This window comes from Aspergillus uvarum (genome assembly GCF_003184745.1).
Source record: "Aspergillus uvarum CBS 121591 unplaced genomic scaffold BO82scaffold_2, whole genome shotgun sequence".
NCBI lineage: Eukaryota > Fungi > Ascomycota > Eurotiomycetes > Eurotiales > Aspergillaceae > Aspergillus > Aspergillus uvarum.
The window spans coordinates 520,901-537,030 of record NW_020291299.1 but is presented as its reverse complement, the minus strand read 5'-3'; the positions used below and the strand labels follow the sequence as shown (position 1 = coordinate 537,030).

Below are 16,130 nucleotides of genomic sequence, written 5' to 3'. Positions count from 1 at the left end.
AATGGGGGGTTGTGTCTTTTCTCAGATTGTGACATAGTAATGTGGATGGACTGTACTTGAAGGAGTAGGGAGTTTAGCGATCTCTCCACATATGACATCGTGCGCCACCAGTTGCCTGAGCTGGGGGTCCCGTGGATCGGCCTGCCACTCGCCCATCACTTGACCTGACCAGCACCACAATCGCCCTGACAACTGCACCACAACCTACGTAGCTGCTGGTGATCCTTTGACTGTGACTAAACTTATTTATACCTCGGGAGTTCCCTGGGTTTTGCACCAAAGTACTCCGTACTCCACCAATCTACCGACTACCACAGCATCTTTGTCCCTGCAACAACAACAACAACACCGTCTCTATTGATATCCTCGGGAATACATACGTCACCATGGACCCCAGCGCCATCGACCAGACCCCTCTCTCCTCCTCCCCCACCGAGCGTCGTGATTCGCTCGAGAAACATCTCCAGCATCGCCCGGATGTCCAGGACCTGAAAGAACGACACATTCTCCTGGACACCACTGTGGCTCCGTACGTTGACAGAAAACAGAAATGCGTATTTCTCCCCCGCTAACATTGTGCGTCGGTATAGATCCCTCCAAGCCGCCCACCAGGAGCTCGCCCGCCAGCGCACGGCCGACGACCTGAAGAAGCACCTCGAGCACCGACCCGACCGCGAGGAACTCGTTGAGCGTGCGTGCCCCGGGGTGTTCGAACCGTGAGTGATATGCTGATTATTATGTGATTAAAAGGCAACATCCTCCCCTCGTCGACCGCCGCCCCCGCTTTGCAAGCCAACGCCCGCGAGCTGGAGAAACACATGCTGGCCGATCATCTGGACCAGAAGATCGGGTGCCGACCGGCGCCAGCTGAGCTGATCTCGCAGGGGATCTTGACGGAGGACGAGGATCCGCGATTCCCGACTGTTTAGGTGGTTTGTGGTCTGATTGATATGATTGATGCTGGCTGGCGTTTGTTAAGTTGCGTAGTATTTCGCTCTCGTATTGAGTCTTTCGGGCTGGTTGTATGTACTTAATGCCTGCTGCAGCAGCAGTGTTTAACCAGTTCTGATCGTGCTAGTGCTATTATTAAGATTAATTCATTCCTCACTGTCCACAATCCTAACCTTTTGTCGATGCACTCGAGTGATTCCGCACATAGTTCTAATCCTACAAGAACCGCCACCACCCGTCATGCAACAATGCAATAATCGTCCTCCCCCCGCAGGTAATCAATAAGCTTCCTCAACCGCCGCGCCCCCCAAATCCGGCCTCCACCCCTTCGGCCGCTCACTCCCACGCACCAAGATCCCATACGCCGCGCGCTCCACCTTCTCCACAGACCCCTGCATCACCTCCGTCTTCCGGCCGATATCCCGGAACATGCTCCCGGCATGCCTGCGCGGGATACTCAGGAGCTCGATGGCCGCGCGCATCGCCCGGAGATCCACGACGATGGCATTCTGCTCGGGCCGGAGGTGGATCGTTTTCGGTGCCTCCTTCCCTGCCGGAGTGTCGGCGCCGTCGCCCATCGAAGCCTCCTCCCCCTCCTGCTTCCCGGGATGATCTGGATGATGGTCCTCGATGGTGGCAGTCGACAACCCCGTCACCGCGAACCGCATCACCTCGCCCGTCAGATCGAACACCCCCATCAGGTAATCCTCCTCCGTCAGCGGGATGCCCTCCGGCAGGTGGCGGCGCACTTCTGGGAGGGTGATGAGGGTTTGGGTGGTCAGGTAGTGGCGGAAGGAGAGCGCCTCGATGAACTCCTGGATCGCGCCGCTGAGTTGGCGCTGGTAGCGGTGGCGGTTTAGCGTTGCTAGGTCGGGAAGGGTCGATTCGAAGAGTTTGGTGACTTGCGTGAAGCGGGCGGTGGTTTCGGTTGCGATGGTGGAGGGGAGGGGGTGGTTCGGGGTGCGGATTCTGCCACATTGAGTAATGGTGTGAGGGGATTCGGGGTGGGGAGGGGGGATGGGATGGGGGAGGTACCGTTGGAGGGAGAAGATTCTGTTGGGTTTGGTGTTAGTTTTGTGATGGGAGACAGGGTTGAGTGGGCTGGGGGCGGGCTCACATCTTCTTGCTGAGCGCTGTGATATCGCGGCTGGTTTTGATTAGGCGTTCGCGCCGGTCGTGGTGTTCGTCTAGTTCATTCCGGAAGGTTTCGAACATGCTTTGGATTGACACGGGCGCAGAAGCGGTGGAAGTGGAAGAAGTCATGGTTGCGGGGTCGAGTGATTGACCGTCCCAGGTGCGTTTTGTGCCGGCCATGGGAGATGGAGGGGATGAGGGGTGGAGGAGCTGGGAAGAGGAGGAGGAGGAGGGGGGAGGGGGGGAGGAGGGGAGGAGGGGAGGAGGGATGCAACGCGTTCGCCCGCCGCGGCGAAGATGTCGATGTCATTTCTGCGGTGTGGGGCTTTGCTGGTTTGGGTGATTCCGCTTATCTGATAAGATCGCTATCTCTATGCCTTCGACAATGATGGAAACATTTGAATACTGCCCAGTGAACAAAAGCTTGTCTAGGAGAGAAACCACTGGGGACTGGATAATTGACTATTCCTGATGTAGACAAAAAGTAAAGGAGGAGCCCCGCCCGTGTTTAGAGGCCATTGCCATAGGCAGAGTAGGATGATCTGATTCAAGCTGAGTAGGTTCTCCCAAGCCACACACAATAGTGCGTTCCTGACTCTTGCAACAGTAATCATCAGTGATCAAGATACTTGTACTTCAGCGAGTCACCCGCCTTGAATCCCCGGACCGTGACAGTCTGATCATCACCGGGCATAATGTCCATAGCGCTGTCGCTGATCTTGACCCCATCCCTCTCCTCAAACACCAAGCACTTCACCGGCTTCTGCGCGCGGATCTTCAAGGTCTGCTGCTCAGCCGTCTCGGAAACCTTCTCCACCACAAGTCCCCGTTCTGAAAAATCGAGGTACTTGAACGGCTGAGGCCAGTCCACATCCCTCGCCACAATCTGCCCGTCTACCCACAAGCGGGCAGCCAGCACGTGTGGCTCGGGATACTCCTTATAATCAATCAGACCGTCCACGATAAGATTGGTGGTGCCATTCGGCTGGATGGTGATGTTCTCGTGGACCACGTTTTCCCTGACCTCCTGCCCATCGTTGATGGAGAGGAATCTGAGTTCCACCGTCCCTGTCCTTTCCTCTTGAACAGAGCTAACAACCCAGAGCTCAAACTTGCTCGTCTTCGGAGGCTGTGCATGCGTAACGCTCCAATCGTGATGTTCGCGTCGGATGCCCACCGCCAACGGAGCTAATACGCGCGCGACAGCGTAGAATGCCGGCTTGGGTCGCAGGAAGTAGTCCACAATAGCCCATGAAATGGTCGGCCAGCAATCGTTGAGTTGCCAGAGCAAAGCACCGCCGCAGTGCCTCTCATCGCCCCACTGCCGACGCCACCCTCGATACCCGAACATCATGGTCTCGGCTTGGACGACTTGCGTGAGATAAGTGTAGGTCTGTCTCATTAGCGCGGATTACCTTGTGGGGCCGTGGGATCCTACCTCCAAGTCTGTAGCTGTCTTCAGGTTTTCCACCAGGTATGTAGCGATACGCCGTTCGTGTCCGTCGGCTTTGTTGTGGAAGTCGAGAACGTGCGACTGCGGGTACTTGTCCTTCTCGTGCTCGACAAAGTGGTTGATGGTTGAGAGGTGAGGGAATGCTTCCATGCCAAACTCACTGTTGAATCGTCCGCCGAGGGTATCGAAGATCTGGTACTTCTCTTGCGTTCCATGCCAGACTGTAGTAGGTCAGCAACTGGTGTCACATGCGCGAGAAACGGGCATTACCATTCCACTGATGCATGTCTCCTACCGTCGGATCGGACGTCTTCTTGCCATCTCCCCATGGGCTTCCTGGATGATAGAATGTCCGTGGAGAGTGTTTATCCATCACCTCCGGAAGCAGTTTCTCGTATATGTACCTAGCCGGAAAGTCCGTCTTCAACCAATTCTCGGGGTTCTTGTCCTCGAAGTCATAGGTCAGACCTGCCGACTCTTGTACTTGATAGTCCTCATTATTTCCAGCATAAAGCACAATAGACGGATGATGCCGCAGCCGGCGCACATTATAGACAGCTTCTCTTTCGATCGACTCAAGCAGCTCGGGCCAGGTCGGGTAGTTGCCACAGCCGAACATGAAGTCCTGCCATACAAGCACCCCAAGTTCGTCGCATGCTTCGTAGAAATTGTTGTCTTCGTAGATACCGCCGCCCCAAACCCTGTTGCTGTAAGCAAAACTGAAATGAATCCGCGTAGACTGACCTACCGAATCATAACTTGGCGACCAGCGACCATAAGTTCAATCCAGCTCCGATAGCGCTCACGGGTGATGCTGGGCAAGAGGTTGTCTGCGGGAATCCAGCACGAGCCACCACAAAAGACGTCGACTCCGTTGATCCGGAAGAAGAACGACTTGCCGTGCTTGTCTGGCCGCTGAACGACCTCTGCTGTTCTGATGCCGATCTTTTGCGAGACATGGTGCAGCTCAATCTGATCTTTTTCCAAGAAGACAGAGACCTCGTACAGATTTGGGTCTCCGTAACCATTTGGCCACCAGAGGCTTGGTTGATCAACATCAAATGTCACTTTGGCGACCTTGTTGTCTGGCGTGGTGACCTGCCGAGCAATCTCCTTACCATCTTTACTCAAGGTGAAGATGGCTCGGAAGAAGAAGTCCTCTGTGGCATCAACCTCGGCGTAGGCATCAACCCGCGCATGCTGATGATCCGCAGCAAGATCTACGTCTGTCCAGAGGTCCGCTATTCTGGCAGAGTATACTTCCAGCCGAACGTCTCGCCAGATGCCCGCAGTCATCAGCACTGGGCCCCAGTCCCAGCCCCAGTGATACTGAGCCTTACGAACGGCTAGTCGGGCCGGATCACCGTTGAAGGAAGCCCAGTTGTGCTTGGGGTCCTGCTTGCGGAGCTCCTTGGCTCGCAGCATGGCACAATCAAAGTCAATAAGAAGCACATGATCACCCTCGGCCTCCAGGGCTTCGGTGACGTCAACGCGATGTGCTAGGAACATGTTGTTGCTCTCAAGAATGATCTTATCGTCCAGTCTCACCGTAGCAAAAGTATCCAAGCCGTCGAACGCCAGAACGACCCTGGATCCAGCAGGGACGGTCGGCTTCTGGAATACATTTCTGTAAGACCATGACTTCTCATTGACCCATCTTGCCTCGAGCTCATTGAAGCCAATGTAAGGGTCTTGCAATCTATGTGCTCCGCGTTAATTCCCTGCCGATAGTCAAGAGGCTGATGGTGGCACACCTTCCATTCGCCTGTAGGTCCTGATGAACGACAGACGGCACGCTAGCAACAGACATCCAAGTATCAGATGCCTGTTCGTTGCTATCTGTGAAGGACCATCCGGTGGTCAAAGGATGCTGGATGAAACTCGCCATAGCGGAAGCCAAGGAGGGGTAATGACGAGCGAATGGCAACAATGCGTGAAAGTTCAACGGGTGGGGATCAATCGATGACCTTGTGAATGCTTTCTGGCAATGAAGGGGAGATTTACACTCTTTGTATCTTGAATCTGATATCTGATGGTTTTAGATGCCATGAGGGAAGTATAGAGCAAGGGGAGAGCTGCACGGAGAGATCTCCGCATTCCACGTGCTGTCATTGCCTAATCGGGCAATCGACGGGCGGCTTCTCCTCCTTTCCCAAAACAGTCCTCCTCCATTGAGTCCCCATGTTCTACACTTCCGCACTCAACACCCTCACTGTCTCACCATCTCCCGTCAGTCTTTGAGTTTCAAAACGGCTCATCGTCAAAATGTCTCAAATGAGCCAAGTGATCAGACAAATGATCAGACAAAGAATATCCTGAGCGCTGTCCGAGTCAGTGCAGAGACACGACCGATAAGAAATCCCTCCCGTCTTGGGAGACATATAAAGTGGCTATTTTCTGTATCTCGAACCACGCTCCTCTCCCTGAAACCAATCCTCGACATTGCTCCCCTTACTTTACTGCTTTAGGTGCGGATGATGCTCCACGCAGCTATGGTTGGTCTCCCGTCTGATCAAATCCTTCCTTGTGCTTGGAGATTCTTGTTCCTGACAGCCCTGAAGATCACTAGTTAAACCGAACGTAAATCTTCTCATCTGTGCTGAATCGCTCTCGACCACCTTGCACCTGGGTTTCAAGCGAATTTGTACCCTCCCCCCATTGCCAAATAAGCGAGCTTCTCTGCCAGAATCTTATTGGTTGGTACGCCAGTCACTAGTCCGACCATTGTCGCTTAGCGAAACGAACGACAGTCCCAGCAGCTAATTGCAAGGACCATGGGGTGTTAACACTCAACACTCAACAGCCGGGGCAGGTGCCTCGGTTCTCACTTTGCTTCCGCCCTTCCCGCCTCCCGTTGCTTCCACAGTCATGTCGGGGTACCTTACAGGAAATGGAGACAGGTTCCTCCTTGGGGCGCTAACCATTCGATGCGGCATGTGATGAGTGAGCAATTTCGCGCTCTTGGCGTTCATCGCAATTAGCCTGATCACTTTTGCCTAACCAATGCGGGCCCCTCTGCGTCGAGTCTAATTTGCGATTGGCTGTTGACTTCGAATACCCCAGAATCCGTGTCAAATCACACGCACCTCTGTCCAGAAGCGTCCTAAGTGGTGTGAAGCCGCTTATTCTATCAACCGGCATCAAACTCGCTTGGAACAACCAGATGGGCCAGGAAATGCTCTGAATCGAGACCAAAGTCTTATCACAGCTTTTGCCACTCATGATTCCCTAGAAAAATGATGGAGCCGAGAGGAGCCCACGGACCAGTTGAATTACGGCATTGAACATAGGCGACGGACTCTAAACGGCGGTGCGCCAACAGACTCCGACCCCGTCATGGGGTTTAATTAAAATAGGGTGTCAAGGCCGGTCATCCTATGCGGGGTCAGAGCTGTGATTGGCGGGGACAGATTTCCCAAAGAGTCAGACCCTGCGAAGATGTTGGAATGAGAAATTTCTTGAACCCTGCTATTGTCGCCTGCGCCGTCGCGAAAGGAAAACACCCGTCAGATTCTGACAATGGACTCAGGAGCAGTAAGCTCGAGCAGCACGGATGAACGGAGGCTGTTCAATCGGGTATTCACCGACCACTTCTGATGGAAATCGCAGTTAGATGCAGTTGGTCTTTCTGCCTATTTGTGGTTGTTGCTCGGACATCGAGTGGCGCCACCCCTGTTGGTTTAATATATTGATGTGCTCCGGTCTTCACCAGCCTGCAGAACTGTAACGGGGTTGGCTGCCCGCTAGGCGAATAACGATTGTTTGTCCGGCTCGGGGTTGAGTACCATGGAAGGGCTGTCAGTCCTGACGTGGGTAGATGCGGGCGCCCCCAAGAACGTGGGCGAATTCGTGCGTCGAACGCTTACTGTGGTAGAGCCCGCGATGTTTGCGCACACAGGGCTGTTCCTCAGGTGACCTGGAGAAGGACCCCAGCAACCCACCTTCACGTCGATGTTCTTCCTTTCGGAACTGGAAGGACTTCTCACGGAAGGAGTTCGAGGGCTCATCCATCTCCCCCTGATAGGTGGAAGGACATTGTTCAACGTCAAGCAGAGTGCATCGTAGAGAGGGGAAAGCGCTAACAGGAGACAGATCCAAGGCACCGTGAAGAACGGACCCTTTGGGGTGAGTGTTGGCGAGCCTGTAGTGGGAGTGAATACATATTGTTCGTATGTAATCCTGGCAGCCGAGCCTTTGATATAGGGTCAAGCATGGCCGGTGGACGAAGGGTCCGGGGTTTAGGACTGGAGTAACCAGTCAGAGCCCACGATGCATGGGATGCCGATTCTTCCCCAGACATGCAGAAGCCTGACAGAAACGGTGACTTCCTGCATGATGGATTTAATCAAAGTGGAAAATTGCGGGGGCGTCGTCAGAGCCGGACCAGTGAAGAAAAGAAATCCCGAAGAGACGATCTCTTTCCAGGGACTCTGTTGGGCAGGCAGGCACCGTGGTGGAGGGAGGGCGTCGTCGGTTCTTGGAGGAAGGGGTGGAAAATGTCGCTTGATGCTTTTCTCTCTACCCGGGGGGGGGGGGGGGGAAGAAGAGGGGGCTGATGATCGCTGTTCTCCGGCTGCTAAAATATACGCCTCGTGGTCCGACTCACTCACCTTGCCCTTGAAGATATATTGCAACACGTTTTTCTTTTACTGTCGATTTTCCCCGCCGACCTTTTCAATCCAGGACAGTGGCGACTGCAACTGCAAGTGAACTAGGCTATTTCCATGCAGTAATTCACTGGGGCCCTTCCCCATCGATCTGATTCCACACCTCCCTACTGCCACTCATCACTAGCAGCAAACAGGCTATCCCTGCCATCTGTTGCATCGAACTTGCTAGTCTTCCTGCGACCGGTTGCCAATGGCTGTTTCTAGCTGACCACGCTACCATCGAATGCCTTGATCGTACTATCGTACTATCAGTCTATCAGTATATCAGATACCCCACAAAGAATCTCTAATCATATCGTCGCTAGCAATGTTTCACACGTTTGAAGGCTTCGAGAATCCCGGACTGTCGAATCCGACCCGGGGGCGCAACCAGCGTCAGCCCTCCGTTGGCCGTCGAGTCACCACCCTTCGGGCTTGCACTTCTTGCCGGCATCGCAAGATCAAATGCGATGGAGAAAAACCATGCGAAGCATGCAGGTGGTACAAGAAGGCCGATCAGTGCCAGTATTCCGATCCTCGTCCGTCGCGCAGGTGTGTTTGACTTTCTTGTCTGGAAGACCACAGAACACAGAATAACCAGCAGTTGCGGATGCAGGCACGTGGAGAAATTGTCGACTACATTGGACGAGTTCCGCGGGGTGCTCGAGAAGCTGTTCCCCGGATTCCCAGCGGAGACCCTGGTGAACTTGCCACGCGAGAAACTATTAGACTTGGTGGGCAAGGGTCCATCGCATGTGCAGACGCAGCCGCCACATCCAGCCTCCCCGGCCACGTCTGCATCGGCCGAGGCCCACACATCCCCGGCTTCTAGTGAGGATGGCAATCTAGAGTCCCTCCAGACCATCCCCGACCACACCCACCCTCTACGCCCTCTGCGCACCCCAGCGTTTCCGAGTGGCATCTCGGATGATGTCAATGCATTGTCCCTGTCGGCGCAGCAGCCATCCTCATACTTAGGTGTGTCTTCAATACATGCGGTGCTCAAGGTCATCGTATGGTTAGACCCTGGATCCCTCACCCACCTTTCACGCACTCCAGCCCATGGTGGTCGGAGAGGATCCATTGACCTCTCTTCTTCTCCAGGCAGCCAGAACTGGCAGGTTCATGGGTTCCAGCCGCGCCTCGCGACGCCGGAGTCTCGACGCGCGTCGGAATCACAATTGCTGGACGCCTACTTCACCTACGTTCAGCCCTTTGTGCCATTGTTAGATGAACAAAGCTTCCGCGAAACCTACCATAGCGGGCGGCGGAGCGATGAACAGTGGCTGGCGTTGCTCAACATTGTCCTTGCCCTAGGCAGCATAGCAGCCGGTCCGGCGCACGACACGTCGCATCAGACTTACTTTCTGAAGTGTAAGGAGCTCGTCAATCTGGAGTGTCTGGGTTCTTCGCAGTTGGAAACCATCCAGACGCTGGGTCTCATGGGTGGCTATTATCTGCATTATACCAGCCAGCCCAACCTCGCATATGCGATCATGGGAGCAGCCTTGCGGATGGCAGCGGCCCTGGGCCTCCACAAAGAGCTCTCCGACAGTCAGAATGGGGGGAGCCGACAAAGACAATCGTCCACGGACCAGAAACGCCGCGTGTGGTGGTCGTTGTTTTGTCTGGATACGTGGGGTGGCATGACCCTCGGGCGACCCAGCATGGGCCGTCTGGGGCCGACCATCACTGTCAAGCTGCCACATTATCGCGAAAAGGTACGGTTGGCGCTACTCCCCAGAAAGGGCGGATAAGTACTGACGGTTGCAGGGGAATGTGCTGGATATTCTACCCCTCCTGGAGAATGTGCGCTTCTGCAAGATCGCCACGCAGATTCAAGAAGTGCTGGCGGCGTCCCCGCTGACCAAGTTCCATGAGATGACGCAATTGGACAGCCAGCTGCTGGAATGGTATGAGAACCTGCCATATATCCTCAAAGACCACGAGCCGTGTTCCGAATCCATCGCGTTCACGCGGACGGTGATGCAGTGGCGGTACTACAACCAGCGCATGCTTCTGTACCGGCCCACCCTCCTCAGCTATGCGATGCGGCGGGTTCCGTACATCGTGCTCCGCTCCGAAGAGCGGCTGGCGATTGAGCGATGTCGCGAGATTGCCGAGATGACGATCCAGGACATCGCGACCAAGGCGCAGGACCACCAAATGTCGGGGTGGAACGCGGTCTGGCTGATCTTCCAGGCAGCCATGGTTCCGCTGCTGGGCTTGTTCTTGAACGACAGCACGGTGGACGACCCTCGCGCGACCGTGGAGGCCTGCCAGGCGCAGGTGGAGACGACCATGCTCGTCCTCGCGCGGCTGCAGTCGTGGAGCCCCACGGCGAAGTCGACGCTGGACGCGGTGTCGCGACTGTTCGAGGCAAGCAAGCGCAACTCGGCCTTGCTCAGTGCGGCCAGCAGCATCGACAGTAGCGGCAGCTGTTCGACCCTCTGCGACGGAGGAATGCCAGGGACAGCAGGCGGGGGCCTATTACCGCCGGGCGAGTTCGGTCGCGGTGGTGTCTTGGTCAGTCTGGAGAATGGGTTTTTGGATCCGTTCGAACCGCCGTTCATCGACGACTCGGCCGGGCAATATTTATGGGATTTCCTGAGCTGGAGCGACAGCACCCTGCTCCAGGGGTTTGCGGAGATCGACAATGGGGGTTCGGGGCTGTTTGTTAGCCCCGAGGAGCGACATGTGAAATACGGTGGAGACCCGATTCTGCTGGGCGGACCGCTGCACGACTCGACGTTCTTTGTGAATCCGACAGCCCCATTCTACTAGGTTTGGGCCTTTCTTGGCAGGGCCGCGTTTCTCTCGTTTTCTTGGTGTTACATACCCCTTCCGCTATTGAGTTTCTGCATGTGGTCTAGTCTGATTTGCTACTTTCTTTGGGAGGCTATTGAGCGCTGGCGGGTAAATGTATAGCTGTATGCATGATGAAAATGAACCTGAATATGAATGTGAACGATACGATGAGCTCTGACAGACATGGAGAGGACGACTGCCAGTGAACGTAGAGGAGAGCTGAAGTCGGGATCTCGGCCCTGTACACCACTGGTGACTGGATGGGGAGGTCTGAGCGAAAGCCACACGTAGCAGGCATCGGAGGGAACGAAAGGCTTGATTTTGATTGTGTGCATGCAGAGCAGAATGTGCAGCAGGATTAGGCTGAAAGTCAACTGGCGGGAGTCGGGCCGAGACCCGCCGAGCAGCAGTCATAAGCAAAACCAACTGGAGGGCAAACGCGGGTTTGTTGCCCGCTGCGGGCACTGCATCATCAACGACATACTCCTTTAGCCACGGAATTGGGTCGGGTCCCTCGTATGCAGTAGTTGGATTGAGCAAGAGAAAGCTGTACAGTACGGAAGGCATCTTGTATACACCCCACCCACTGCACTGCCGCCACCACCACCACCACCACCACTACCACAGGAACTGAACCACCTGTTCTTCTTCCCTTCCCCTGATCAGCTTCACCACCCCACCCCCACCACACAGCACATGTCCACATGATACCACACTCACAATGTCCAACCCAATAACCCCCTCTACCCCCTCCACCCCACCCCCAACGAATACAATCTTCACCCCCCCCAAAATCTACCCCCTCGCCCTCCTCCTCCGCCTAACCCTCCTGCTCTACGGCACCTACCAAGACGCCCACTCCGCCCTCAAATACACCGACATCGACTACCAGGTCTTCACCGACGCGGCGCGCTTCACGGCCGCGGGGGGCAGTCCCTACGACCGCGCCACCTACCGGTACACCCCGCTGCTGGCCGCGCTCCTCCGCCCCACCGTTTGGGAGGGATGGTTCGCCTTCGGCAAGGTCGTGTTTGCGGTGGCGGACGTGGCGGCGGGGTGGCTGCTGGCGCGGACGCTGGTCGTGCACCGCGGGTTGAGCGAGGCCACGGCGCTGCGGTACGCCAGCGTGTGGTTGCTGAATCCGATGGTGGCTAATATCAGTACGCGGGGGAGTTCGGAGGGGGTGTTGGGGTTTTTGACGGCTTTGTTGGTGTATTTGGTGCTGGGGTGCAACCCCGCCCACGGAAGAGGGCGGATGGGCAGGGTGGTGGCCGCCGGCATCGTGCTGGGGGTTGGCGTGCACGTTAAGATCTACCCGTTTGTGTATGGGGGTTCGGTGTTGTTGGTGCTGGACCAGACCCAGCAGAAACAACCACAGATCCAGAACCAGAAGAACCAGAAGCACCACATCCGACTCCACCAGCTCTGCAAGGAAATCACCCCCGCCCGCCTCACCGTCACAACCACCGCCCTCCTCACCTTCCTGGGGCTCAACGCCCTCATGTACCACCACTACGGCTGGCCCTTCCTGCACCACACCTTCCTCCACCACCTCACGCGCGTCGACCACCGCCACAATTTCTCGGTCTATGCGTCTCTGCTGTATGATTCTGCGGCCACCGGCACCACCAGTGCGATCGGGATCGGGGCTCGCATCGCAAGCTGGGCCTTCCTCCCGCAACTCCTCCTCTCCGTGATCATCATCCCCCTCGCCCTGGCCCGCAAGTCCCTACCGGGGACGATGCTCGCGCAGACGTTTGCGTTCGTGGCGTTCAATAAAGTCTGTACGAGTCAGGTATGTCCCCCTTGCCCTTGCCCCTTTTGCTGGACTTTCAAATGGGGGGTGGCGTCGTTCCCCGTCGCGGTTAGACTGTTCTAGGACGGTTGGGCTGTGCGTGCGGTGTGGTGCGGTGCGGTGCGGTGCGGTACTGTGCGGTGCTGAGCTGAGTTGGAAAGCTACCGGATAACTGACTTTCGGCCGGGCTGGGTAGTACTTCCTCTGGTACCTGATCTTCCTGCCGCTGTATCTGCCGGACTCGTCGTTTGTGCGGCGGCCGCGGCTCGGGGTGGCGGCGTTGGGCGCGTGGGTGGTGGCGCAGGTGTGTTATCTCTCTCTCTCTCTCTCTCTCTCTCTCTTTTCCTTCCCCCTTCAAGGGGGCGTGGGTGCATCAGCACCGGTGCTGGTACGCGGGGTTCCCAAGGGTCGTGCTAATTCTGTCCGTGTCCATGGCCACGTGCAGGCGCTCTGGCTGCAGCAAGGGTATAACCTCGAGTTCCTGGGGCGGTCGACCTTCGTGCCGGGGTTGTTCGTGGCGTCGCTGGGTTTCTTCGCGGTGAATGTGTGGATTCTCGGGGTGATTGTGCAGGATGTTGGGGCGTTGGAGGCTGGGGCCGGTGGGGACTGAGCTACGCTAAGGATGGAAGCTGTAGGTATCGTGCGGATGCCACCAGTCGGAGGTCAAGTGGTGATCTTCCATAGACACAAGTTCAGCTAATTCAGTAAAATGTAACATTATACTATCTTGAAATCTCAGCAATTGCTACAAGCAGTCGGTCCTGAAGCGACAGGATCACCCTCCCAAACTACGGCTTGGAAACATCGGCTATCACCTTGTACGTCGACGCATGGATGCTCAACGGCCGCGTGCGGGGATACACGGCCCCCACGATCTGCCGATTGTGTCCGTACTGCGGATAGATCCCATCCGACAGCTCCACGTAGTGCGCCTCGGGCCGCGCCTCGTGCAGCGCCTCCAGGATCCGCTCGCTCCACAGGCCCGTACACTCGCCGTCCACCAGCTGGAAGTACGGGTTCAGCGGCGGACACGCCGAGTCCAGGTCGATGAACCGGATGCGCATGTAGTCCAGCCGCGAGTGGAGCTGCAGGCTGTGCACCGCGCCTAGCACCAGCTTCTCGAACGACCGGATGAAGTTGAGGTTCGTGATCCCCGAGAACTCGTCCAGGAACGCCAGCCCCGGGTGCACGTTCTTCTTCTCCCGGCAGCAGGTCTTGACCACCAGGTCCAGCGACTTCAGCCGGGACTTGGCGGGCCACGCCGCCATGAAGCCGCGCGTCGCCTGGAAGAGCCCGGCGCACACCTTGCCCGTGAACGCCAGGGACTCGAGCCGCGGCGCCGCTTCGCCCAGCAGCCGGCAGAGGTGCGGCGGCGTGATCCCGTCGGGCGTCCACCCGGTCTGCGAGGTGTCCTTGTTGTAGAAGCCCTCCAAACTGATGTTGACATGCACCAACGACGGCGAGAGCCGCGCCAGCACCTCCGCGATGGTCTCGTAGCCCTCGATCTTGGGCTTGGCGTAGGCACAGTGCCACTCGCGCACCCCCGGCAGCGCCTGGGACATGTTGGCCCAGTGTTGGTAGTCGCGCATGATGTTCCACGCCCCCCGCATGACAAAAGTCTGGATGTCCGGCAGCACGGGGAGGCGCCGCAGCCCCGAGTGCCCGCACGGATCGTCCCGGAAATGGCGCACCATCGGCGGCCGCTTGCAATGGCCCCCCTCGAGGGTCAGGATGCGCGCCTGCGGGAAACAGGTCTGCACGTGGGCGAACATCTCTTCCAGGGTGGCATTGTGGCTGGCATAGTGGTATCGATAGTCACTGCCGTGGTTGGTGTCTGAATCGTCCCAGACCATCGCATTCTGCAAGACGGCCGGGTCGGCGAACCCCACGTCTTCGTTGTTGAACCGCCGCGTCGGGAGTTGCTGCGTAAACTGCTTGGTCGCGCGTTTCCCCCAGACCGGGATCCAAATCTCCACATGGCGGACAAAAGGGGCGAGACGGGGGTGCGCCCGGAACCAGCGTGCGCTTGCCGCCAACTCATCTGCGGTGCCCTTGATTTTGACTGTAACCCGATCAGAACGAATCCAAGAACCTGCGAATAAAAGAACAGAAACTGACTATGGCGGTAGATCCGATCCTGCACCAATTCTCTCCACACCCGGGTTATCAGCGATAGATTCGATAGCGCCTTTCGACGGGGATGACGCAACGACCGGTTCCAACTGTGCGCGGACTTGCCCCAGGTGCAAGTGGTGAAGGCGGATGCTCGTTCCCCAAACAGGTAGTCCAGAATCGCCTCATGGATCTCGATGGGCAGATCTTCGAACCGAATTGCGGAATGGCTGGACTGTGGTGGTGTCTCGACGCTTATCGGGGATTTGCTATCAGTACCCTCCATCTCGGTATCCACCGGGCTCTGGGGACAAACGACGAGCCCCACCGCGGCGGAGGGAACGGGTCCCTCGGGAAACTGGATCTCCGCGCTGGTACACCGGTTCGATTTGGCATATGGAAGGGTGGTCGAGACCGACGCTTTGGCCAGCGAGTTGACGGACACGGGACGAGGGGGAGGGAGCGTCGAAATCATGACGGGCGGAGGGAGTGATTGTGCGAGGATTCAGAGAAACAAGGGAAACAAGAAAATGGTAAAAAAAGAAAGCAGCATGAAACACCCGGAGAACGCCAAGCAGGGGAGAGAGAAATCAGTAGTCGTGAAATCGTGAGGCTAATCGAAGCCGGGCGACAGGGAAGAGTCGATCTTAGTCTTTCAATAGTTCTGTGTTTCCAGAGCAGAGGATGAAAGACGAGGGGAGGGACCAAGTTGTGTTTTTTCCCTTTTCCTTCACCAAAGTTGAGTGATCAGGTGGAGGCTGCGGGATTCGTCAGACCAGGGCAAACTGGGTTCTTCGTGTGCGACCGTCAAAAAGGATAAAAATAGCGGGAGCAGATGATGGCTTTTTCCTTTCAGATCGGGGGGAAAACGAAGGCTGTTAAATTGAAGTTGAGGTTGATCGACCAACGTGGTCCATGGCGGTGTTGATGCAGCAAGCAGTGTTGTTCAGTCGATAACCGGCGGTTAGGCCGTCAGGCAGCTGGTGCAAGTAGATAGTAGGTTAGGTTATTTAGATGTTAATCAAGATCGAGGGTATCAGAGAGGTGAACGAAAACGAGCGCAACCAGGCGAGAGGGTATAGAGGAGAAAGACAGGGTGGAATTGGTTCAGGGGTATCGAGTGAAGAAAAAGGGAAACAGAAGACCAGAAGACGAGCAGACGAGCAGAAAAAGAAAAGAGGGGGGAAGGGAATAACTTTAAAAAAGAAAAAAAAAAAAGCAAGAGGAG

General features: G+C 56.3%; 6 protein-coding genes across 6 annotated transcripts; 3 read left to right on the top strand and 3 right to left on the bottom strand.

Annotated features, from left to right (window-relative positions):
• Window positions 1-386: 386 nt before the first annotated feature.
• BO82DRAFT_388436 (RPEL repeat-containing protein) lies at window positions 387-962 on the top strand (the record flags this gene model as incomplete). Its single annotated transcript, XM_025638388.1, has 3 exons — window positions 387-529; window positions 591-691; window positions 751-962. The coding sequence occupies 3 exons, from the start codon at window positions 387-389 to the stop codon at window positions 927-929; spliced, it is 423 nt and encodes a 140-aa protein (XP_025497051.1). The 3' UTR covers window positions 930-962.
• A 137-nt stretch (window positions 963-1,099) lies between these two features.
• BO82DRAFT_325131 (translin family protein) lies at window positions 1,100-2,327 on the bottom strand. Its single transcript, XM_025632862.1, has 3 exons — window positions 2,069-2,327; window positions 1,987-2,004; window positions 1,100-1,920 (listed from the first exon to the last, which is right to left on the bottom strand). The coding sequence occupies exons 1-3, from the start codon at window positions 2,263-2,265 to the stop codon at window positions 1,230-1,232; spliced, it is 906 nt and encodes a 301-aa protein (XP_025497050.1). The 5' UTR covers window positions 2,266-2,327; the 3' UTR covers window positions 1,100-1,229.
• A 371-nt stretch (window positions 2,328-2,698) lies between these two features.
• On the bottom strand, window positions 2,699-5,426 carry BO82DRAFT_271910 (beta-mannosidase; the record flags this gene model as incomplete). The annotated part of the gene is made up of 5 exons (XM_025631007.1): window positions 2,699-3,478; window positions 3,524-3,759; window positions 3,809-4,239; window positions 4,287-5,237; window positions 5,293-5,426. The coding sequence occupies 5 exons, from the start codon at window positions 5,424-5,426 to the stop codon at window positions 2,699-2,701; spliced, it is 2,532 nt and encodes an 843-aa protein (XP_025497049.1).
• Window positions 5,427-8,156: 2,730 nt separating this feature from the next.
• Window positions 8,157-11,156, top strand: BO82DRAFT_349955 (putative C6 transcription factor). Its single transcript, XM_025634021.1, has 3 exons — window positions 8,157-8,739; window positions 8,804-9,908; window positions 9,961-11,156. Exons 1-3 carry the CDS (start codon window positions 8,516-8,518, stop codon window positions 10,969-10,971), a joined length of 2,340 nt encoding a protein of 779 aa, XP_025497048.1. The 5' UTR covers window positions 8,157-8,515; the 3' UTR covers window positions 10,972-11,156.
• A 1,028-nt stretch (window positions 11,157-12,184) lies between these two features.
• Window positions 12,185-13,487, top strand: BO82DRAFT_349953 (glycosylphosphatidylinositol-alpha 1,4 mannosyltransferase I). Its single transcript, XM_025634020.1, has 3 exons — window positions 12,185-12,790; window positions 12,987-13,094; window positions 13,236-13,487. Exons 1-3 carry the CDS (start codon window positions 12,251-12,253, stop codon window positions 13,398-13,400), a joined length of 813 nt encoding a protein of 270 aa, XP_025497047.1. The 5' UTR covers window positions 12,185-12,250; the 3' UTR covers window positions 13,401-13,487.
• BO82DRAFT_52376 (uncharacterized protein) lies at window positions 13,372-15,644 on the bottom strand. Its single transcript, XM_025641294.1, has 2 exons — window positions 14,909-15,644; window positions 13,372-14,852 (listed from the first exon to the last, which is right to left on the bottom strand). Exons 1-2 carry the CDS (start codon window positions 15,375-15,377, stop codon window positions 13,579-13,581), a joined length of 1,743 nt encoding a protein of 580 aa, XP_025497046.1. The 5' UTR covers window positions 15,378-15,644; the 3' UTR covers window positions 13,372-13,578.
• Between the last annotated feature and the right edge of the window lie 486 nt (window positions 15,645-16,130).